Here is a 25,493-nt window from a genome sequence, read left to right on the forward strand (position 1 = left end):
CAGCCATCGAAATAAGAGTTCGCCACGATAAAAGGACTTAAAAGGAAATAAAATTGGTAGCAAGGGTGGCGTCTTGCCGAAGGTGTATCGGCGGTTGTAAGGAATACGGTTCGGATGTCAAACGCGCGTCATAAGCCAGCAACCTTTGTCCCCTGGGGTATACGTATACCTTTTTCAACTGTCTCTCGGGTCTGTCCTTTTGCCGTTCAAGCTGAGATCCTTTGTCTTAGCTTTTCGAGATAATTAAAAGCCCGGTAGATGCATAAGGGGATCGTGGGTGCGACGCGACGGGGTGCAGATGAAAGGGGGTAGACGGACAGCCGCACCGTCGAAAGGCGACCAAAAGAGACTTTTCGAAATAGGAGTCGGCAGATCTATAGGGGAACTCCTGCTCGATCTTATCTACCGTTTACACCCATCAACTGCCACCTTCATCGGGCCCCGGCGATCCATCTTATTGTTAGCCGACCTCCGCTCCGCGCCCCGCCGGCCGCAGCCTTCGGATTCCACAAATTCGTAAATATTCCGAGGGTGCAATCCTGGTGCCGGTTCACCTCGAGGGTGGCGCCTTTCCTCACGATTTCTGTGCTCCGATTTTACCCGTACCTTTCGTCGCCGCGTGTTAACGAATTCTGACGTCGCGTCTATTTGTACCTATAATTGTATACTTGGGCCGTTCCCTGCATCATACCGAAATTATTTTCTTCTTTTACTTGATGCTGCGCCAAGTCTAATATCAAGTTATGACAATTCGAAGTACCTAATGCTCACGGTTACACAGATTTACACAAACTATTTCACGAAACGAACCATTCTGGAATAGTTTGAAGAGTCTTACCCAACGACACTGCCGGAATTCCTTATACCGCTTATTCCTGTTGACATAGAAAACCAATTCAGAAAGTTTTCAGAGACGTAATTACCGATCAGTCCATGACCTGATTCACAGCTGTAGAATTGTCTCGTATTAAGCATATCGCGTCAAAGGGCATAATTGTATACGTATTCTTCTCAAATAATGATTCATCCAGATTTGAGATAAGGTACGGCAGATTTGTCGAGCCGTGCGAGATGGACGTATTACTGAAGCACGGGAATCGGATATAACGTTGGATAAAAATTAAAAATATTGAATCAGACCTGTATTATACCGTCCGCACAATGTGCTGTTTCGAGAACGAGGTTAGACGATATGGTTAGTGGAGGGAAAGGGGGTAATATAAAACACTTGGTGAAACGGTGTTTCATAAATCCTTAGCGCAACTCATCTCTCGGGCAGAAACCCAGTTAACGGAGTTGTTTATGCTTTCCTGTGTGTATAGCCGCTGCACGCCGGTTTCTGAAATATGCAAATCACGAATTCGCATAATGGTATTATCGCGATAGGCGGCCACCGCGAGATGAGATCGCGGCCATTGCGAACGAACTTTGGGCCAGATATTGGCTCCAGAAGGGCGTGAGTCCCTCTTCTATCGGCTGCGCGAAACGCCGACTGCAACCCGCCGAACAAAAAATCTTTTACCTTTCTTACGTACGTACGACTATAAAAAACGCCTACGTGCAACAGTACGTACGTACACAAACACGTATATCTTCTCCGAGGAAAGTGAGGTCTGTTGAACCAAAATCCTGTCTCATGGATATTAATAGGAAATTGTTTGTGAACACAGACCACATTAAAAAAAAATTTTATTCGCGCATGCGTCAATTTTTATGTAAAATTCCATAAATTTTTTTCGAATCTGTTCGAAGTATCCTTTTACACATGTCGAACTATTGACTCTTTCTAACTCGTTTGTCAATATTGGTCTTATTGTTAGCATTATTGAAATTTCTAACATTTGTTCTCTGTTATATAATTTGTGCAGTCGTTGTAGGTTGAATTCTACTATATCTACAGAATATCCGTTATTAACGAGTGTTAATTTTATTAAATTAACCGTGTTATTTTCCATGGAACTGAGATATATTCTACTTTTAAGCCAAAATTTTGCTTGTTATCTTCGACTGAAATCAGTCAACCGAATTTTCTAGCAATTTCGTTCAACGATACACGAATAAAAAAATAATTGTTAAGATGTCCCCTGCAGATTTAAAAAAAAAAACCTAATTTTCTCGAAAGAATTATAGTTGTAGTTGACTATATCCCCATAACCAATCAATCGTAGCATATATTATAAAGCGATACGAAACTCTTGTTTCGTAGGTAATTCTGGGATTAGGTGGCATTGCAACCGTTACGAAAATCCTTTTCTCAAGTCCCACGGAATATATACTTAATATAGGTATCAGCAATATTGAACAGTAGCAATATGGCGTTGAGCGACAACCGACATGCTTTGCGGTCTATAGGCTCTGATAAAACTGAGAGACGTATTATTTTTAAGAAAACTTTACTAAATTTTATGTTTCAATAGATCCAGTTTATACCTGTGTTAATTGTTTCATTTCTGTTAGTAAGTGTGACGAAAATTTTTGTAATTCCAACATTTGATTTGTAATTTGTACTTTTTCTTCCAGTGCATAATACGTTAAAAAATTCTTAAATCAACCGAAACATTTTAGTGGAACTGCTGGGACATTTTTTTTCTAACCGTGCAGCATGCTGAAACTCTGAAACTGCTCGGTTCAAAAATCGGTCGGGAATCGAATCCCAGAAAGAGAGAGCTGAGGTCTGGCGATCTATGACAGCGATCCCATCTTCTGTTTCGGTTTCAACCGGTATAAGCTCGAACCGCCCTGGCCATAATTGTCAGAGCTGTATTCCGCCTTCTGTGCCGCAGCTACGGAACTGCCGCCCGGGATCGAGGAACACTGGAAGCTCCGGGCGATAAACTTTATTATCATTTTATTCAGCAGAAGACCGACGATGGGCGGAAAGGAGAGAGAGGAACCCGGAGTGAGTCTCTCTCGTTCTCTCCGCACGGCGAGGCGACACCCCCATTTTCGCAGAGCCTTAAATTTAAAGTTTCCGTTGCCTGCAGAGAGACCTGTAAATCTGCGCGTACCTCCGCAGTATTTTTCGTTTCCGTCTTCCTCGATTTATTTACTTTCACTTTTTGCACAGCGTTCGTTGTACGATGCCTCGTATCGAGCTTCGCCGCACTGCGAAAATCAACTATAAGCGATGCTGCCTAAGCGATGCGCAACACGGCGGCAAAAAGTAGGTGAAGCAACTATTGTCCTACATGCCGAGTTGTTATACCGTATAAAAAATAGGTTCAAAAAATATGTACGTGAACGTAATTAAATACCTGCGTCTGTTTCGAAGCGATAAGTATATTTCCTGTCGTCCGCAGATATGCAGGCGTCTTCCGATATGTTGTACGAGCTAACTATTCGCAAAGAGGTGTCGTAATTACGAGGCGAGCATTCCGGGCGCACTCAGTTTGCGATTATCAGGTGCGTAAACGGGGAGCGAAGGGGAGCGGTTAACGAGACTAACGTAAGACGTGCGTAGCAATCTTGTACTCTGCATGCGAGGATCCGAATAGCCGGGACTGGAAATGAAAGGAGTTTGTTTTGCCTTTGTATCGTTTACAGTTTATAGCTGTTCCGCTCGGTGCGTGTCCGTCATGGTATAAAGACTAGATGTAGAAGTGAGCAGGAAAATTAACAAATTTGAACAGCGATACGGTGCCACTAATTGTCTGCAGTGCCGCAACGCGGCTGAATTACTATACGCGTCGTACGTACAATTTCATATCTTGTTTGTATGAGGATGTGAACCTCGAATGTATACGAGGTATGCATGCACGATTTTATCGCGGTATTATAGTTGAAGACCTCCGTACATTATAACATATAACGTTGTGCGAATGATCAAGAAGCTCGTGCAGGCGTCCGGCTGTACCTGTGGCCATGCGCGTATGGCCGCATGGCTATGGATCGACAGGAAGCATTTCTCTCGCATGCTTATTTCTCGTTTCTCATTTCACGTTGTTACACGAATATCTACGAAACGTGTGTACGTACATGCACGTACCGGTGCGCCGAGTCCGCAAATTCATCTCTTTTACCGGCAAAGTTCCCACGGATCTGGCCACCCGGATAACATCTTTCTTAAACATAAACCATCAGACTCGAAAACACGTATTCAAATTTCATTATTTTTGGAGCACGATTCGGCACTTGACCTCGCGCCCGTATTAATATTCTAGGCAGAAAGTGAACGAAATGCGGAAAACACAAGATATACGGAGATTGCGGCAGACTGCAGCGGTCTCGTCATTCTCACGTCTCTTTCTACGTATTATACCCGTAATACCCAGATATTATTCTCCCTGCACTGTACGTGATGGAGGAAAAAAGAAGATTCTTTTCACTCTGTCATTCGCTTGTTGTATTATAAGTTGAAAGAAGTGTAACGTACTGAAATTCGATGTTAGATACAGAACGGATAAAGATACATTTATGATAAATTTTACCGTTCATTAAACTTGTTGTGCAACTTATTCGATACGTGCAGCTTGACAAAGCTGCTGACACTGAAATTCTCGATTTCTATTACCAGGGCAGGTATTCAACGTATCGTGAATATCAATATAATGTGGTGTCGTTTTTCGATTTACCATACAAATAACGTGGAAATCGCAGTTAGCGATTTTTTTGTACTCTTTCTTTACCTGGCACCGTTTTAGTTGTAATTTTGTATTTTCTCAACATTGCGCTTTGGCTACGTTTGCTACCCGCGCTGACGTACGGTAATAATATTTTCAGCTATCTTATGAAACACTTTGGCAAAGAGGGCTCTTCGGACTTGTTGCGGCTTTGCTGCAGCTGGTATGTGCATGATAATTTTATCATACGCTCTATGATTAATGGCAGTATAAAAAAGCAATATAATCGTTACAACAGCTACAACAGTGTTGACGAAATCTTCGATTACTGAGCGACACGTTTTTATAATAACGAGTTCAGGGAATGCTCTACTCGAATTCTAATACATTTTCGCGTAATACCAAAGTGTATAACTGGAGTGTGTTGTATAGAATTCCATGTAGAATACGCTCTGTATACCCCTTTTTCGCTGCAATGAATAGCCTCTGATAATAGCCAAAATAGAAAACATTTAACGCAGTTGGTCCGGACTGACCATAGCATCTCCTTAACTGACATAGTAAAATACCAACTGTTCAACAATTTTTTCCCCATTGTTTTAAAGCCGCTAATGCCTAAGCGATTACGAGTAATTATCAGCCATATGAAGTGACTTGGAATATCCCAGCTACTTCAAAAATAATTTTTGATTCAGTAAAAATGTGTGAAATTCAAAAATCATTCCTCAACAGATTTTTTAAAGAAACTTTTGTGACTTGTACGCTGAATGATTTTATTTAGCTATTTATTCGATTCATTTAATTTCCCATATGATTCAAATGGTGTTTTTAGCGTTGAGATAAAAAAAAATTCTCCACGCACATTGTTATCTATCGCGTAGAACTTTGAAATATGTTAATAGAGCAGTGCAAAACTTTCTGCAACGCAAAAGACAGTCTGGCGCCACCTCGCGGAGTTTCTCTTTGTGTTCTCGTAACTTCTGTCTGAGAGTGCTGTCATCTGTAGACGCTGGCTGAGTTATTTTTACAACAGCGCCGAGTTTTAAACTATATAGGTACGACGGTGATGAAAATACAATAGTGATGATAACGAATTCTTCTTGAAGCCAAATTTTTCAACAATACTGGTCTGTTTTTAACATGAAATAGCAATAAAATCTAGGTTTGGGTGAGTGGAAGTAAAAAGTACGGGATCATTATCATTATTAACAAACTTTTTATTTTTCAGTTATTTAATTTTTTTTCTGCATTATTGGAATGTTAAATGAGAGACATTTTGTTTAAATACTATTATAACTCCACGTTAAAAAAATATTATGAAAAAGTGGTTTACAATTAAATAGTATACACGAAAAGTATAAAAGGCGATTTTATATCGTAGCGAAGGATTTTTCACTTGACAAATTCATATCAATCGCGATGCAAGTTGCATGAAAATACGATGACAATTTCCAAATAGAATCAGATCGTTTTATTAAACTCATTCTCCAATGAAAAAAATCTTCCGCTACGTGCATATCAGTGTTGTTGCTACAAATGTACACGAACTAAAACCTAATATCGGCGCGGTTTTTTTTTTACAAGTTACATAAAAATTACAACTTCGTTTTATTGAAGGAAAATTCAACGTATAAGATAATAAATAAAATCCGTTATTGTGTCAATACGGAAATATTTTATAACATTCGAATGTAAATTGCGTAGCGTGGATAACTTCGTCTTTTATCAGCCATTTTGTAATCCATTTATTCTCATTAGATTTTTGCAAAAAATCGATTAATACCCCACGTGGGCAAGTAAGTAACTTGTCGGAATATCTACTACATTATTATACAACGACCATGTCTATCGGTCAATGGTGCATCAAAAATATTCTCAATTACTGTGCTGGTGCAGGTTTTTGTACAAATTTACAAGAAATTGTAAGATAATTGTTTTTCGTGAGACATTATTGACATTTTTAATACTGACCAAGTGACCAAACAACACTGAATGTTCAATACTGTTACTCATAATGTACGTCTGGAAAAAAATTACGGGCAATATTATTGACGCAATCTTCAAGTTTTGTAATACATAACTGCTATGAATACTAATTACACGGATTCCGTTGAAATTCATTAATCTTCACACCGAAAATTATATATTATATTTTAATCAATAAGTAGATGTAATTAGTTCCGTTATTGTTGTGTATGAGTATTGCTGATAATAATACATACAAGTATACAGTGTCATAATCAATTCTAACCAGTTAATTACAAGTACTCAATTGTTTGCTGTACAATTTCAAAACACTTTCTATCACAGACAACGTTTAACGTTTATACAATAATTCGAAACCACCTTCATATACGCCATTAAAAGTAATTAAAGAACTACAGAGAGTTTGATTAGATCAATTGTTTTGTATACGATAAATACGCGTTCTTTTTTTAAACTTTTAATTGTCATTCGCGTTATCACCGTGGTTTCAAATTGAACATTCTTTCGCCGACATTCATTCAACAGTTCAATTATACGATAACTTAGGATATTAAGTACATTTTGATTGTAAATTAGGTAACAAAGAATTATTTCAACTGCAGGACGACTTGGTAAGTAAATATTAAAAAACTTTTCATTCTATTATTTCTTCTGTTTTCAAGAATTATGAATAATATTAATTATACGATAAGATTAAGCACAAAATTAGGATATTAATTTAAGTTACAACTCATATTACACTGTAACATTTACAGAATTATTAGCAATATTGTAGACGTCACAATCACACATATATTTGGAAAAATAAATTATATTTTCCATAATAAGGAGGGAAACGAATGTAAGTCAGAAAAACCAGTTAATTCGTTGAATAAATGAATGATAAAATATGAAAAGTTTGTATCATCCTGCAAATAATATTCTTTCTTAATAGTAAAAGTGTAAATAAAAATAACATTTTTAGTACTAGAGATCTAGTTAGTAAACATCCAATTGGAGTACGGTTTTTTTTTTTACTTTTTTTGTTTTGCTTGTGTTTTCAAAGCTATATTATCAAAAAGCCTAAAACTATATACAAACCTATGTACACATTAAGTGTTCTATACAGGCACAGGCTCCCAATTAAAGTTTGTTATGAATGCTATCTTACTCACTCAAACATGATACATATTTTTGAACCTAAAATATATTATTTTCAATTCGTGATGGGAACAGCATTTGAAGACTTTTTGCTGTCGACTGTTATTACCTGAAGATAAACTACCCTTCAAGATAACAATTCTAATCAAGATGTTTGAAAACCTGTGCAAAACCTATATGCATTTCCAAACTCTTTTGAACCATACATTCAAATTTACACAAATATTCGGCAATAAAGGCTCACTTAGATTTTTTTTTTTTGCAGACCCTATATTAATACTTACGTAACTGAGGTACACATTGCAGAGCACATTACTTATCTCAACATTGATTTCCTTTGTTAATCAAGATAGACGACACGAGTGAGCCTTAAAATATTTTACCCTTCATGTAGACCTTTTTGAAAACATCAGAATGACTCTTTTTCTTTTCTTTTTCATATTGTCCGTCTTGCAATTTCTAGATATCAAGTCCTTCAATTAATTTTTACCTGGCATTTATTACCCAATCAAAAATATGTATGAAAAAACTGTTGCAAAAAACACCATTTTTGGAGCAAGGAAATTTCGTAAATGGAATGCTGTAATAAATTCAGATCGTTTAATTCAAACTAAAATCGACTACATATAAAAATAGGGGCAAGATTTAATAGGAATGTTTGTTGATTGATTTTTTTTTTTTAACTAAAAGTCTACGGACGAAATTAAGTGAGAGGATATACATTTGTATACTCTACATAATGATTATCAAGCTCGGGAATTGATCTGTATCAATCACTTCCGTGTATACATTAGATAGAGTCAGTGTTTAAGCTCTTTTTACACTCTAAAAAATAGTGAAGTGTATTAAAACATGCACACAAAAATTTCATTGTATCATGACCATTGTATAACTTCTTCAAAGTGAAAAATTGAAGGTTTTTTGCTTATTCTGTAAACACTACAAATTTCCAGCCCTTACAGAATTGGAAAGAACTTCGATTTTGATTTTGGAACAGTTGATCAATCACAATGAAATGCCTGTGAAAGTATTATAATTGGTGCGACTATTTAACTAACATAATTCACTAAGCTGGCTTGAATTATTATAAAAAAAAAATATTTAGAGTATGCACACTAGCTAATGTTTACAAATATGATGAAACGAGCACACTGCCTTATGTAAGTCGAAAATAGATTGCCATTGTTATATTGCTCTATATTATATTTGTTCAGATCAGGTCAAAAGCAACAGGTTAAGATCATAGAGCAGTACTTTCAAATGGCGAAAGAGGCCGCTCAGGCGTACAACATGTTTCTGGTGTACAGCATAACTCAGGTGTTGCTCCGCCACCCCTTAATTTAACCAGATCTAAGTCAGAGAAAAAATCACTTTTCATTGTACCTACTGCGCTGTCCAACCCAAAGCTATCCTGCCTGCAGACGCCTGTGTTTTTGTAACACCTGTGGTCCTCTGTTAGATTTTGTGGAGGCCTACAGCTTCCGCTGTAGATCTGTGATGTGTTGCTTGCTTTATCCAATGAAATTCTTGTATTGTCTTGGAGGGAATTAACGATATCGCGGTGGGCTATTACATCATTTTTTTGATCATCAGTCGATTTTGCTTCAAATTCTTTGAGGCATTTACAGTCTTCAGATAATTTACATAAGCATTTATTTACTTTATTCTCACTTTGCAATGAGATTGAATCAGCTTCGGCGCTATTTAATCTGTAAAATTCATCCTTCTTCAACGTACTTTCATTTGAACAGAAACTATCTGTGTAATAGAGATCACCTTTTTTCAGCGTACTTGCATCAGACCCAAAACTGTCCTGCCTGGAGAGAACATCTCGCTTGAAAACGACATTCTGCAAACAATCGATACTGGGCCTTCTGATCGGTTTCTCCTTTGGCCGGTCCTTTTGATACGAGAGATCGCTTTGCAGTGTTAATTCATCTTCCAAACTTTTTTCATTGCTCGTTGGCTTTGTGTTCTGACTTGCTTTTGATTTCTGATGACCTGACAAGGACCTCAATTTGCTGAACTTTGAGGTATGTTCTACAGACCCATTGTCTGAACTTTTATTAGACCCGGTACTGTCTTGTCTTGAAAATGCATGTTTGAGCTTCTCTTTCGTGGGTGAGATCTTAGTTCTCCTTAAATACGAGCCAGCTGGAGATCTGGAACTATCAGAAGAGCTCTTACTCGAATTGCTGTTGACAGAATTTGAACTGCTGTATCTAGATACGGTTCGATTTTCTTTCTCAGGAGATATTTTGCCTTTAGTAATTTGTCTTAAGTAAGAACTTAAAACACTAGTTGCATCCGAACTATTAAATCCAGTCTGAGATTTAATTTTGCCGTCTGTACTCTCACTTGAATTTTGCCTTGAGATTTCTTTGGTTTTCGTTGTCGCTGATGAACTATTAAGTTGGTACGAAAATTTTTTTCCAATATTACACGGCGTCAAAGGTCGCTCTAAGCCGGTTTCGCTATTGGTTTGACCAACGTATCTCATTTTTTCAATCAGTGGTACTGGAATAACAGTTTCTTTAACTTCGCTTCCATGCCTCGAAATGAGATCATTGTCTTTTCCTGTGATTTCATTCGAATCGCTCAACTGCTTGATGTACCTATCATTAGTCGTCGAAAACAATTTATCAGATGTCTCATGGGGTAAGCCATCTTGCCTTCTGCTGTAATATTTCTCATTCAAAGTAGTTTGAGGTTTACTTTTATTACTATTCTGCCGAGAATACATGCCAGGTTTTGTTACTTCCAACGAAGCATCTTTGGACTTGGTCTTACTGTTTTGACGGAAATAACGTCCACTGAAGTCATTGCTTTCAGGAGAAATTACAATACTAGGTTTCTCTCTCTCAGGCAATGATTCCTTGGACCTAGAATTTCGTCTGGAATATCGCCCCAAGTTCGGAGCGATGTTTTCATTTAATTTGCTCATGCTTTCACGGGAATATTTTTCCGGACTGAGAGTATCTGGGATTTTTGGATTCTTATTGCTTACAGGACTAGGATCTCGCTCCAAGGTGCTATCGTCACATCCGCAAGAACGCTTCTTCTCTTGATGTATCTGTCCTTCTCTGATTGGTTTCAATTGCGGTGCAAGCGTTTCTGGAGTTGTTGATTCGCTGCTGCTTGGGCTAGGTCCGGTGTAATGCCGAATATCAAAATCTAGGTCTGAAGGTAATGGGGCACCGACAGAAAGGTGCATGGCCAAGCCTTCGAACCAAACTTCCATTACCTCAAAAGGAGGTCTTTTATCCGGGTTTAAATCGCAGCACAAAAATGCAATCATATAAAATGTCTCTGGACAATTGGCGCAAAATTTTTCCTTAAATACATTTTGATTTAGGCCAAAGTCTGAGGACCTAGGTAGGTAATCAGGGTCAGCTTGAACTCTGCCAATTATTTCACAGAGTACAATACCGTAGCTGAATATATCAACTTTTTCATCATACTTATTTCCTTTCATCATTTCGGGTGCCATCCAGTAAGGATTCCCCACAACTGTATACCTCTTCTTACGTTCGCATCGTTTTGAACTTCTGCCTTCGCCAGAATGTCGGCTATATTTACGTTTATCAGGTGAATTACCATTTTGAATTATCCTCGCTAAGCCGAAATCAGCTACGACTACAGTCTTGTCTTCTCTTACCAGGCAATTGTGCGAGTTTAAATCTCTATGAATAATATTCATGGAATGTAAATAAGCCATACCAGCTGCAATATCCTTTGCAAAAGAAGTACGCTGCTCCCATGGCAAAGACTCGTTTGTATCATGGAGAAGTCCACGCAAAGTACCGCCAGATATAAATTCAGTTACTAGGTGAAGTTTTTTCTCTTTGTACAGAACACCAATGAATCTTAGAACGTTGTTGTGATGTAGAGAACGTAATACTGCAACCTATGGAAATGTATAATAGATATTTGTAAATATATTGTTAAAAATGATGATACAAAAATTGTTTATATACGTACACATTTTTATTTTGACTGACCCATAACATGTTTGCAATATAATAAATCGAGTATAAAATCATAATACACAGAGTAGGATGATTGACGAAAATTTTGATTACTGTATTCCAGAATTAAACAGCTATAGGTATTATTAAAAACTTTGAAATATTTTCATCGCAATGTTATCCGCAATACTGATTAAAAATGTGTGCACATGCTCTAACTGAAGATATTTTTAAACTCATGGTTCGCACTTTTTTCCATAGAAAAATTCCCTGACTTTCCCTGACCAGTTTTCCAATTTTTCCTGTCTAAATTTTTTTTTTCGTCTTTGCTAGTGCTACGAATCCCCAATTCAAATATCCCCAATTCTTCAAGAAATTCGACAATATTAAGGAAAATTACACGAAAACATATATATTATATTAAGGTGGTATATATATATTAAGGTGGTATATATATATTAAGGTGGTCCTTATTTAGGGCTTGGATGAATTTTTTATCATTCACCACCCAAATAATTGAAAAACGACTCTCTGATTTTTTCAGATTCTTATTCCAACTCTAACCCCTCCTCCAAACGACTGGGTTTCCCCATTTGAAATATCCGTGTTTAGGTCACATTCTTAGCATATATTTTATTGTGAGAGTAATAATTTTCAAAAAAAAATCTGTAACTGTGAGACTTTAGTGGGCATTGGTGCTACTATTTGATAAAAAATTCACATTACCACACGATGCTATTTAGAATTGCAAACCCTCTAAATCTGCCTTTGTTTTTCATTTAGTTGGTGTGCAATTCCTCTAGATTACCTCTTATGGTGTGAATTTTTTCTCAGTACTAGCGCTAGTGCCCACTAAAATCCTGTAGTTACAGATCTACATGTATGAAACTGCAATGGGTCTATAATGACGTCACAATTAAAAAAATTCGATAAAGTAAATTTTGTTATTACTGTAAGGGCAAATTTTAATTATCTTGAAGCAACCAATAAGCTTTTCGTCATACTCTTGGCATAATGGAGGGTTAGCAAATCGATGAATAGATTATAAAAATTCGAATAATCTAATATTTTGTCTAGACTTCACCTATTTACAATCACAATCCCAGGATGGAAACAACAGATTTGAACGTCGTAATGTTAAATGAAAAATATTAGTACCAGATTTCTTTAACACGTTGAGCGCCACCCCGATTTTGAAGGCAGTCCCCACCAAGCCACGTGCGCCACTAAATATAATTTCAGTGTCAGCCACCGATGGCTGACACGGCGCTCAACGTGTTAAACACCCGAATATGAATTGGAAAATTAAGATTACAAGCACAAAACTAACACTGCACTCGCTTACCTCTTTTAGGAAGTTTTTCTGAGCCTCTTCGTCAACTCTATACAGTTCTTTGAGGACCATAACTTCACCAGTATCCCGATGCGTAACTTTGTACACCTGCCCAAAGAAGCCTTTGCCCAAAAGCTCTCCTTTCACTAAGTCACTGGCTCGAAATATCCTTTGGTTTTTAGGTTCCACTCGAAAAGATCTGGTCCGACTCAAGTCAGAGGTTGCACTCGATTGTGGAGAACTACAAACATGTTTCAATGTACATACAATAGTATAAAAAGTTTTCTTGTTAAAAACGGCTAGATTTTGAAAGATAGCAATTTCATTTATATTCAAGAGAGAAATCTACCCGTCAAGTAATCTGGACATTGAACTACTGCGCTCTTTATGCATGGGATCACGGGTTCTCCTGAGTTGTCTACTTCTTGTTCCACTGATGTATCCCTCGTCACGACGTTTAAACAGCCTTTCTTTGCCCTCTGGGCTAGTTCTTGGACTTAGAGAACTTGTAATAACAGGTGAGGGAGCATTAGGGAAAGATGGTCGCCTAGATACAGCATCTGGATCATGTTCGATAGTCAACTGAAATGGCATCGTCATTAATATTGTGTTTAGCACAGAGAAACATGGCACAAGGTAGCTGGTGTGTAATTTTGTGGTGAAAGTCTACATGCCAATTATTTTAAAAAATTTCAAAATAACATTATTGTCTACCTGCAGAACCGTATCGGAATATCGTATTAGGTTTTCGATACTTTCAATAGGTTGTTCTTTAACAGGTGTGCCGTTCACCTCTAGGATTCGATCACCAATATGTAGCGACATTAGATCACTAGACATGTTCAGTCTGTAACATGTTATGCAAAAATATTTACAAATATTAACTATGAAAATCTCATATTTATTACGTATGAACAGATTGTTATTGCGTGCAAGTATTTTCAAGTTGTACGTGCAAATGTATTTTTTGAAAGTGCTTGATAAAACCAGATATCAAATTATAAATTTACGAATAATCGACTGCCGACACTCAGACACACGATACTTAGGCATTCAGATTAAGCGTAGTAATTGTGATACAATGATGATTAGTCAACTGTGATGAAAACTTGCTCAGAAAATATATCGGTGTTCTTATCCTAATAACTGTGGGAGAGAAACAAGTTTGAAAATTATTGCTAACAAATGAAACTTGCAATAAATATTTATAGGCAGTGAGTATTGTCCAGGCTTTATAACTTCAATTGATCAATAGAGGGGACAAATTCATGAGAAAGCTAGAGCAATTATTCCCTCACTCATACCAATAATTCTCAGTCCAAAGCAAATGCAGATGGAAATGGATCCATCATTGATGACAAAAATTGAAGCAAAATATCTACATATTTGCTGCAAAATTGCCAGTGTGAAAGATTATAGCAGAATTTGCTGTATGTATGCTAGCATACTTATAATAAGCAAATTATATAGTGTTAAATTATCGGAATTTCAACAAATGAGGATAGACCTTTGCGAAGTTGTCTCAGCAATAGATCTTGTTAGCTAGATTGTTTGAAATCTAAGAAAAATATATCAAGTACCTACAACTTAGAAACATTTGGTAGGAGATATCTCTTAGACTTCCTAAAAATGTTTGAACAAATAATTTACTAACAATAAATGTGGCAGAATGCAATCGTTAGTGTTATAAATTTACTGGTTATCATAATACATTGTTCGTGCATTATATTCAAAGACAATGGCATGCAGAAAGTAAAATACAGACCAGTTTTATTCTATAATCAATGTCAATGTGAACGGATAATAATCATCTAACACCAAGCATTGATTTTATGACCGATTACACAACATTAAGTTGGAATTATTAATTTGTTATGAAATACCTATAGTTAGAGAAGTTGCAGCATAGCCTAAACAGAACCTCCATCACAGAGGCAGCCAGCTTACTGATTTTTCCACGCACGTTTCTCATTAACCTGCGTTTTGTTTGTTTTCAGTTATTAGCAAAAGTATTTTATTAGATGTATACCTACTTCAAATTGTAAATACGGGTTACTAATACCAATTTTGCAAGTAAAAAATTGTGTACTTATACATAGATGCATACATTTATACATACATCCATACATACTTACATAAATACATACATATATACATATATACATATGTATCACAGAAACAGAACAGCTGATTATCTAATAATTTTTATTGTATATGGGTTACCTCAACCCATACTGACATCTAAATGTTAAATCACGTTATGCATCTTTCCGACACTCCCTAATTACACAAATACTGGATGATTCTAATCAAGTGTCGGAATTCGCATCTGTATTTTGGCTTAAATTGACAATTGAATCGCCCATTGAGATCTCTCACAAGTGTAAATGTTCCAATAAATGAATATAACAAAGACGATATTTCCGACGTAATTATACACAAGTAATTTAACATGATGTTATAAAAACAGACTTTTGCTTTCAGAAGTGTGCAATCATTTATTATTAAGACTGTATTTCCCCCACGTAGGACATCAGTTGCATTATTTTATAGTGATTTCAAAATGTCAACAATGAACAGGTGAAACACAAACACAATCATGCTTTGCATCAGCCAAACTGTATTGCACGATATACCTTAATATAAAGGCAAACAATAAACTACAGGAAAAGTAGTGTAAAATTAATTTTTATATGTTTGAAACATGTATTCTATTTACTCACTCAGAGATTCGTAATAAAGCTCCTCCACACGTTCTTGGACTCGGAGATGTGTCTAATGAAAGTTTGATCCCTCTCTGTCTCTTTGGATCTTGTATAACGCCATTCGTATTTGGAGGGATTTCCACTAATCTTATGCTGTGTGGATTTCTGACGAATGGATAATTTGCGGTTTTGCTCAGTGGTTGCATTTGTCTCTTGTAACATACGCCACAATACAATTTTGACCTTTCGACAAGGGCATAGCTCTCTCCATCACCAATGAAATTGCTGCATGAATTGCAGGCAAAACATTCTGGGTGAAATTTGTGATCTCCTGCCAACATAACTGGGCCTGTGATGACTTGACCACATCCCTGACAAGCCTCTCCGTAAGCAGCCCAATAATCATTTTTACAAAATAATAAACCATCTTTTTCAAAATACCATGAAGATAAAGCAGCATCGCAAGCTGAGCATCTGAAAATATAATGAATGTCTGTTACGATCGACTTATACAAAGTTGCACGAAACATGTTTCTATACATTTCATAATGATCAAGCACAAAACAGAAATCAATCGCAAGAGTTCACCAAAGACTATGGGCAAACAATTTTCTTTTGTGGAATCTCAACTACATGTATTTTCATGTTTTCCACATTAAACATGAATAAGTCATTCAATAAGAATTAAGTCATGAAATGTTTGGTCTAAGGATCTGTACTGTATAAATCTTTTGAAAAAAGTCAGTTTCTCGCTGTAAAATCTATAATTTTAGAAACTCTTCACGAAACGGTAACTCATCATCTTTATAAAAAGTGGAGCATGAACGTGTAATATGTGTTGACGAAAACCTCTATCATCAAAATGTTTCCAATGTGTGTATTCACGTAATTTATTACAAAGTTTCAAGTGTCTTGATTACATTGCAGTGTTGACATACAATTGAAACTTCATTTTGCCTATTCAGTCTTACCGAAAGCAGTCTATATGCCATTCCTGGCTCAGTGCCTGAATAAATTCGTCCTCGTCGATCGCATTTAGGCACCCAGCACAAATCGATGTACCTCCGCACTCCCCTCCCGTATCTATAATTGAAATTTACATTCAAACTAGTCGAGTTGTGCAAAATGTCCTTTAGAAATATATGTTATTTAATGATGTTAGAGGTAATAAAAGAACAAGAGTCCAAAAATGATAAATAACAGAATGAACACTATGCAAAGAAATCAAAAACAGGCGTGAAAATATTTTTGCTTTCTTATCATTCTTTGATATAAGAAAAAGCATTGTTGTCAAACTCATTACACACTTTACACACCTATGCGTATGCATAGCCTTGCAGTTACGATTAGCCAATTGTATTGTTATGCAATTGTCTTCGCTAGACTTTTAATATCTACTGTTCACAATTTACTGGACCGTATAAATGATTAAACACGTGAATCAACACGAACAAACAAATTTTCGGATATTAAAAGATGTGAAAAAAGGTCTGAATCATAGATTGTCAATACATCCGCATACGCACAGGATTGTCAATTGTGACTGGTGATCAGAAAAAATTCTGGGTGCGGGAACGTAGGATTCTGGATAACGTTTGCGCGGATGTGAATAGGATTATAACGTTCAGCCAACAATACGATTTGGGTATGACTGAAGGTTTAGTATGCAAACTCAGCGTTTTGCACGCACCAAGAAACTGTGTAAATAGAATGATTAACCGTGATTGCAAAGCGAACACGGGACGCCCACACTTTTAGGTGGACGTCGAGTGTCATCTGTCAAATTTTAGGACTCAACTCGGTAGATTAGTTGCGGAATGCGCGTTGTAAGCGCATATGAAGTGTTAAGACATGTTATAATTCCCGTTAAAATTTGGGATGTATATTTTTTCATGTAAAAACATACCATTTGTTGCGATATCCTCCATCATGGCATCTCGTCGTGGTGGATATTCACGTTCTTATCCCCACTATACGTTTTTCGCAAGGTGTAAGTAAGCGCGACATGGACTACGCTGCGTGAGATCAGTACAGACCATCGAGCTTCGTAAGTTACACACATGGAGGTAGTGTAACACCGACCGCAACGTCTGTATGTTTTATCGACTATTATTACTGCACCAGTGCTATCTTTACATTATATTGGTTATACATTTATCTATGGTTTTACAGCTTCTATACTCCAGGCTATATGGTATAGCGTAAGTTGCTTATAGTATAGCTCTCAGCTCCGAATGCACAAATGGCATTGTCGAGTGTTATATAATAATTGAATATAATCGTGTTAGTTAATTATGGTGTTAATATGATAGTGATATATAATAACGTATAATAATATTATAGCTCTTTGTAGTACGAAGATCTCGTAACATGGTTTTTAAGCTTTGGTTAGTGAATGTCATAGTTATTTCCATCTAGGGATATTCCAAATAGTTAGACAGTTGTTTTAATTCCTTATAGTTACAAGGTTCTCGTACTTCGAGTTTGGTTAGTTGATAAAAGTAACATGCAGTAATAATAGTCGATAAAACATACGGACGTTCCGGTCGGATGTTACATACCAATCGGTGCTTATATCTAGTAATTCATTCTTTTCATTTAAGCACGTGGTGTAAACTAGTGTAAAAATTTGATGGAAACTTGACTAGTGACTCTGAAGGAGATCTCCGAAAAGAATACGAGCTCAGCTCAATGCACTACGTAGTCCAGGCTTCAACGTCGAGCGTGCCAAGCGCATGCGTATGTTGTGTGGAAAAATTTGCCTATAAATCGTAGGATTTGTGATGAGCATTTACACTCGCATCACAAGTCCGATTTCTCTAGTCTTAACTACGAAAAATGTTAATTTATTTTATCAAGATTAGTTAAAATATACTTTTGTAATACAATGTTAGTCATTGATTAATTTAAACCAATTGATGGAAATATAGTAGTTTATTATTACGTGAAGTAGTGACCTGTCTTGTGGTTAGTTTAACGTTTTTTGATATCGAGATAATTATTAAAATGAAACTGGAAGTTGACTATTTGACGCAGGAGCATCTTATGGGCTTCGAAAATTATAAGGTGAACACTAATTTTCTTCACTCTAAATTTCGTTTATCAATAATTGTCGTAATTACATTTTGGTGCGGCTTATCTAGAAACCTAAATTACACCCTACAGGTAGTACAGGGTATATCCTTAATTGGGACATGCTGTAACAAATTTATATAATTCATTTTTATTGAAAATTATGTTCGTTGGAATGAAATCAAAATTTTAATCACGAATAATGCGTATTTTAAATACATTCTTGCTTCATGCCTTAAATCCAGTTTGTTACAGTTGGTCATAGTTCATACCTGTACTTATACCTGATAGATTATAAATTAGTGACTCAGAATTCCAGTAATGAGCGAACGTCTTCTCATTCTCGAAAACTCACTCTTTGTACAAATATCTTCTACGCAGAGAACCATGAATATTTCTTTTTAATTTACAGTACAGCTCACTGGATACGAGTCCCTTGAGTATTTATGTGATGCACCCTTTCTGGAACAAAGTAGTAGAGGTATAAATTATTAATTACCATTACTATCATTTTCATTAAAATTTATTCAACGCGTCAGCACCTTTAATTCACAATACGCATGTGAATTAGGGGCATCATCTGGGTACTTCTACATTTTTCTATTATGCAATTCATTCTACACTTTATGGAATCAGTTTTCTATTCATACTGAATTTTAATGGATATTTTATCAAGACAACGTGAAAGCATTCAGAATGTTTTTTCAAGCTAAAAAAGTTTGCACTACAAGATCTGTTTAGAATAAAATTTTTGTAATTTGTTTTCTTCAATTTACACATTGGCTCTATATTTCAAAATAAGTAACCTCCTTGGAAAATTAGTTTGAAAGCTTTACGACAGATTGAGATTAGATAAGAATGATGATGTAATCTGTGTATCTGTTTTATCGTCATAATTTTTTGTAATGTAGTATTGTCCAAAATGGGTGGCTCCGAACTTATTGACGTTCACTGGATTCCTATTCACTGTTGTGAATTTTCTGATGTTTGCAAGCTACGACTACTACTATTATGCATCCAGTGACAATATCCCAGAATATCCAAATATACCAAGATGGGTTTATGCTATGGCTGCTTTTAACATATTCATGGCATATACGCTTGGCAAGTATTTCATAAGTACCTCATTCAAGACATGGACCATCTGAAACTTCTGTTTGTGTCGAGAAAATAGAACCAAGCACAATTGTCCAAAGAAAATTAATAAATGACTCGCATAATGTGTTTAACCAGTAGTACGAAGATTGCGCAACTTCTCAAAATACTCAAACGTGCAGAAATAATCAACCAAGTGTATTTAAATAATTTAGTAGCTTATTTCCACAAGGGTGGCTAAAAAATTTCAATCTTAATATACTTATAAAATAACTGTTACTTTGTTTGGAAATTAGACGGTATTGATGGGAAACAGGCAAGACGCACTCAAACATCTGGACCATTAGGAGAATTGTTTGACCATGGTCTCGATAGCTGGACGGCTATGCTGATTACTGTTTGCATGTATTCGGTATTTGGTAGAACGGATCATAGTGTAGCACCTCTTAGAATGTATTTCATTCTTTGGAACGTGTTTATCAATTTCTACCTAAGCCACTGGGAGAAGTACAACACTGGTGTTCTCTTCTTACCCTGGGGATATGATGCCTCTATGCTGGTTGGTTCAATTCTGATTGATATATTATTCATTGCTATGAAAGCTTAGTACAGTAGAAATATCGTTAGCTAAATATACTCCTAATTTTCCGGAGCAAAATTGCTATTCGTTTTTCGATAGAATGTTCAACTGAAAGTAATGAAAATTTTATGTATGTATAAAGTACAAAAAATATTGATACTATGAATCTTTCGAGGTAATGTAAAATTATTATAGCTCCCGGCCGTTCATTATTTAATTTTGTTTCTGTGTGCAGTTTTAAAAAATCAATTGCTTGACTTTAAAGAAGTCCAGAAAAAAACGTATCATGCTCTTTTGCAACGAGCTTTAATTTCTGGTCCTTCATTTCACTATTTTCCATTAATGATACAAGATGAAAATGTGTTTTGCCGAGTACTGATTATTTACATAGTTCTTTCTATTTTCATATTCCCCATTTGAAAGGAACTAATCTATTCTAGGCTACTATCATCGTGTTTGTTCTGACAACATTTGCTGGTCATGAAGCTTGGAAATTTGAACTTCCAGGTGGAATTTCAGCTGGCATTATGTTTGAAATATTACTGTACGTCAGCGCACTGGTGTCTAATTTACCAATGGTGGTCTGGAACATATACAAGTAACTGCTATTCTATTATTTCATCATCTAGGTTCCTTCGCTAAGAGAGCAGAAATAAGGAATTATCGTAATTTCTATCAAATATATGGTTTCGAAACTCTTACAGCATGGTTTTAGTTTTCATTTTAACTTTTATAGATCTTATAGAGACAAAACAGGGAAAATGAGATCGTTCCCTGAAGCTGTAAGACCTCTAGTACCTGCAACTATATTTTTTACTATTGCAACATTTTGGGTAATATACTCACCAAACAATATTATGGAAAAAGATCCAAGAATGATTTACTTTGCCATCGGAACGATATTTTCCAACATATGCGTAAGTGTTTATTCACATTTTTACAGATATATATATATATATAGATTAGATTCTTCAATAATTCAATTCATTTCATTATTTTTATTTTCATTTGCAGTGTCGATTAATTGTTTCTCAGATGAGCAACACCAGGTGTGAGATATTTCCTTGGATTCTTATTCCTGTAGCAGGTGCTGTAGCTTGTTCTTTCATGGTGCCATCGATTGAACTTGAAATCATGTATTTAGTATCCATTTTTGCACTTGTTGCCCACATTCACTACGGAACCTGTGTGGTGAGTCTTTTATGTGCTATTTCTTCCTAATTGTGAATTTCCTCCACTAATTTTGTACAGGTAATATTTTTGTCATTAAAAATACGCTGCAAAACTACTGTTGGAAAAACTTGCAAGTAGCATGATTTTTTTCAAATGTTTGATCATTTTATTGATAAAAAAAAACTGGGATTATTGTTATTCGATCCTCAGTTATTTACCTTAGCTTCAATTGCACAATAAAAAGCCTATTTTTATCATTGACAAAGATCACTCGCAAGTTGGCAAAATCAAGAATGTGTGTTTGGATATACGTTACATTTAAAAGAAAACTTTAGGGCCAAGTGTTGAATGATTGATTGCTTACACAATATTTCAGTTAAAAGAAAAAGTAACGTATAGCATTACATATTCTATGAGCTTTCAACAAGTAAAACATGAATGAAATATGTTCCATAGCTGGTAAATTCGCGTACGTCACTTCGCGAACTGTGGAAATATGTTTAAAATTAATTTTATTCAGCACGCGTGTTTTTCCAGGAAAGTACAGGCTTCATAGTAGTTCCCTTATTCCCTTGAAAGTAAATTTACCCTATCTCTTTCACTTTCCCTATAGGCATTCTAAAACTAAAGGTTTCCCCTAAATGTGGTCTGAAGCACACCATTTCCCCCTAAAAACTACCCGTTTTTGGTAGTTTACCATGATCTTTTAATTTTTAATTTTTGAATTTTGATAGCCGTGTTCTTCTAAATATTTAAATTCATGGATCTCAAACACGAAAGAGCGAATAATAGGCGTAATGTACGAAATTGCTTTAGTCATTTCATGATTTCATTCCAGTTCTTTAATTTTTTCTAAACACAAAAATCTTTTAATTTTTTTTCATTTAGAATTGTATGTAGATGTAATGTGTTTGTAATTCCCTTTTTTACATTCGAGATCCGTGGGCTCGGATATTTGGAGATATTTAGGTCCATGTCAAAATCAGGTTCAGTATCCTTGCAATGTTTTTGAATTTCTTCACGCATGCAGAAATTGAAGAATCCTAATATTCCCTTATTTTCACACAATTGGTGTCCTATTTCTCCTAAATTACCTACATTGAGCGCTATGAAACCTGAGAGTATTTTTCCTGTGGATTTGTCAGTTGTTTCAACTCATCAGTTTGTAAAACAATAAGAACATATCTCATTATTTTTTTTTTACGGTTTTCTTATCATAGGATTATTCTTACGACTGGTAACTTGAGCCCAAAAAAGTATGGAATGATTAATAATGACGCTATAAACTTTGTTTCAGGTGAGACAAATGTGCCATCACTTCCGTATATATACGTTTCATATAAGAGAACACTCCGAATGACTACTTGCTGACGATGCATGTTAGAACATAGAGAAAGAGAGAAGGTGAAAGCAAGAAATCCACAACAACGTAATAAACAACATCTATCAACTAGTTTAGCCAAATACCTGAAACCTCACTTATATACTTTTTTAATCTTTATTTGCTTTAGTTTTATACCATACAACTCTTATGCCGAATATAATTTATATAGATAATTTTCACAACAGAGTAGTCTTGCCAAGCTCATTTCAGTGCAATAATTCTCGTTAGGTATGTTAAACTTTTTTTAACATCAGTCTTGCTTTTGTTATTATACACAACAAAATTTCTGAGTGTGTTAACAAAAACAAAATGATTTTATAATAGAAAAGCTGGCACGCCTTGAATCCTATTCGAAGTAATATATTATTGTACATTGTATATCTACACACTATGTTTTTTTCTGATTAGCATTTAATTTTTTTTAGCTCTCTTTTAATGTATTTTGGTTTTGGCTAACACACAAATAATCAAGTGCACAACTCTCAGTTCTTAACATATATCGTCTCTCGGACGCAATATTTTTACTAGCCGTTACTTTAAATCAATTTTTCGTAATTTTTGTTATATATTTCGTTTTGCACGTTAATAACTGATTTGGAATCTGTTGACATGCATTCGAATTAAATTTTTTTCCAACGCCTCTTCCTTCTCACTACTGTCTTTATTGCATAGATTGTATAAATATAGCATACATTATTGTAATCTATCTTGTACGGAGCCGAATTTCAATGTACCAGAAACATTGAGGCTACATTAATTGTAAGAAGTGTTTTACACGTATATGCAAAAGGAAAACTCAAAGGAAAGCTCCAGTAAATAAAAGTTACATTTCGTACAGTAGAAAAATTAAATTTTGATATAAATCTTGCCTATACTAACGATAATCTGTCGTAAACACTAGTGAAATATTAGTGAATAAAGTTTCCTTGTCCATCTGTTAATACTGGACTATTCTCTGAGTGTATTCTTTTGTATTTTAAAAGCAACCCATATTTTGTAATTCTAATACTGGATACATATTGAATATCGCATTTATGTATAAAGTGTAACAGACTTGATGATATAATAAGTATAAGTTAAGAAAAATGTACAAAATAATTATGGACTCTTCTATAACAGCGATACACAGATCTAGTGAGTGCGTATGCGTATATATTGAGGTCAGATTTGAATTGTGTTACATATAAGTCAGTATCCGACATAGTAATTCCAGTTACAAGCTTTGCATACACACATCACCCATTAGAAGTTAAAAAATAGCCTTTTACACTTTTTTTTAGCAATCCCTGTGACGGTCACAAACAGCCATACTTATCATTGATTAGCCTATAACTTGGTAAATGAATAATAGAAGTCATACTAATTACACATTCAAAATATTTCTCCGTGTATGAATTTTAGCTGGTTTCATTGATAAAAGAATGTACAATCCCTTAATACTTAATAACCTCCATACGTACAGTATACTGGTAGGTAATTTATAGGCACTCATATTTTCAAATAAACAAACTCAAACACATCAAGTAAATACGGTATTTATTTCGTGATTATACATATTGAACAAGTTTATTGTTACACTACTTAAGGAATTATTTAGGAGAATTGGCTTTTAAATATTCTCCTTTTATTTTGAGTCTGTCTGCAGGTGGTGGAAGGTATGGTTTGATTCCATTCTTTCTACGTTCCCTTGTTACTTGATACTGAAATACCAGGAAAAAAATCATTTTAAAGATGAATGAACATTTGAAAGTTATCCTACAAAGAGAGGAAAAATGTGGATTTTTAGCGATTTTACATACACGAGGAAATCATAATGATGAATTCACATAATACTCTGATAACGTATTAAATTACCCAAAAATCTTTGCAGTTTTTATAATTCATAAAGTATAAAGTGCAAGCATCATGATCAGCATTGTTTTCATTGAGGCATTTGAGTGATAAATGGTGTTCCTGAAATTTTAGAAAAATAATTAAAAATTTTTCGATAACATATTATTTTATGTAACATTTGGGGGTTACGTATCTATCGGTATGCATATACCTTCAAACACGGATTGTTTTCCTCAGAATCTAATTTAGTCGAACGTTTCCTAGTTGTATCATTTCGCTTCTTCTGTCGTTCTATTTGTTCGTCGGCTGTACTCATTTCTAAGGGACTTCTCATAAACAAGTCAACGTCAACGACACATGTAAGATAGTGAAGGCCCAACTCCCAAGTGTTAATACTAGCAGATACTAGAAACTTTAGATTTTACCGCTGGGTAGTCTCCGTAGATTTGACCTTTCGATTATTTCTATCAACAAAGCAAAATCACGTGGCCGGATTACCCGATAGAAAGCACCACGAACTTTTTCGTGTACTAGCGTCAGTCATAGATTCAGAAATGCCAGTCACGTGAATGGTCTCATGTCAGCAGCTGATGGCAAGTGATTCAATTGATTGGCTAGTAACCAATGGTTCTGGCTAATGGCGTAACAACTATAGAACGACGTCG

General features: G+C 35.5%; 2 protein-coding genes across 4 annotated transcripts; one reads left to right on the plus strand and one right to left on the minus strand.

The window, feature by feature from the left end:
• Positions 1 to 5,755: 5,755 nt before the first annotated feature.
• LIMK1 (LIM domain kinase 1) lies at positions 5,756 to 17,701 on the minus strand. Of its 2 annotated transcripts, XM_046615449.2 has the most exons (8): positions 17,598 to 17,701; positions 16,663 to 16,774; positions 15,710 to 16,165; positions 14,870 to 14,962; positions 13,701 to 13,833; positions 13,336 to 13,568; positions 12,999 to 13,227; positions 5,756 to 11,592 (listed from the first exon to the last, which is right to left on the minus strand). In XM_046615449.2, exons 1-8 carry the CDS (start codon positions 17,620 to 17,622, stop codon positions 8,926 to 8,928), a joined length of 3,948 nt encoding a protein of 1,315 aa, XP_046471405.1. In that variant the 5' UTR covers positions 17,623 to 17,701; the 3' UTR covers positions 5,756 to 8,925. The 2 variants fall into 2 exon arrangements, with proteins under 2 accessions (XP_046471405.1, XP_046471406.1); XM_046615450.2 differs by lacking the exon at positions 14,870 to 14,962 and having other exon boundaries at positions 17,598 to 17,700.
• Positions 17,702 to 18,420: 719 nt separating this feature from the next.
• LOC124213795 (ethanolaminephosphotransferase 1) lies at positions 18,421 to 24,688 on the plus strand. Of its 2 annotated transcripts, XM_046615451.2 has the most exons (8): positions 18,423 to 18,757; positions 19,176 to 19,244; positions 19,675 to 19,867; positions 20,155 to 20,417; positions 20,879 to 21,036; positions 21,175 to 21,355; positions 21,453 to 21,629; positions 22,909 to 24,688. In XM_046615451.2, the coding sequence occupies exons 1-8, from the start codon at positions 18,698 to 18,700 to the stop codon at positions 22,969 to 22,971; spliced, it is 1,164 nt and encodes a 387-aa protein (XP_046471407.1). In that variant the 5' UTR covers positions 18,423 to 18,697; the 3' UTR covers positions 22,972 to 24,688. The 2 variants fall into 2 exon arrangements, with proteins under 2 accessions (XP_046471408.1, XP_046471407.1); XM_046615452.2 differs by lacking the exon at positions 19,176 to 19,244 and having other exon boundaries at positions 18,421 to 18,757.
• Positions 24,689 to 25,493: the final 805 nt, after the last annotated feature.

Source organism: Neodiprion pinetum, chromosome 3 (assembly GCF_021155775.2).
Source record: "Neodiprion pinetum isolate iyNeoPine1 chromosome 3, iyNeoPine1.2, whole genome shotgun sequence".
Classification (NCBI taxonomy): Eukaryota; Metazoa; Arthropoda; class Insecta; order Hymenoptera; family Diprionidae; genus Neodiprion; species Neodiprion pinetum.

Excerpts from the sequence above, each read along its gene's own strand:
- LIMK1 (XM_046615449.2), bottom strand. The coding sequence starts at position 17,622 with ATGATGGAGGATATCGCAACAAATG. Across the intron at positions 14,963-15,709 it reads GCTTTATTACGAATCTCTGA|GTTAATGAGAAACGTGCGTG; the intron begins GTGAGTAAATAG and ends AACAAAACGCAG. Across the intron at positions 13,834-14,869 it reads TGCAACTTCTCTAACTATAG|ACTGAACATGTCTAGTGATC; the intron begins GTATTTCATAAC and ends AACATGTTACAG.
- LOC124213795 (XM_046615451.2), top strand. The coding sequence starts at position 18,698 with ATGAAACTGGAAGTTGACTATTTGACGCAGGAGCATCTTATGGGCTTC. Across the intron at positions 19,868-20,154 it reads ATTCATGGCATATACGCTTG|ACGGTATTGATGGGAAACAG; the intron begins GCAAGTATTTCA and ends TTTGGAAATTAG. Across the intron at positions 21,037-21,174 it reads GTGGTCTGGAACATATACAA|ATCTTATAGAGACAAAACAG; the intron begins GTAACTGCTATT and ends TAACTTTTATAG.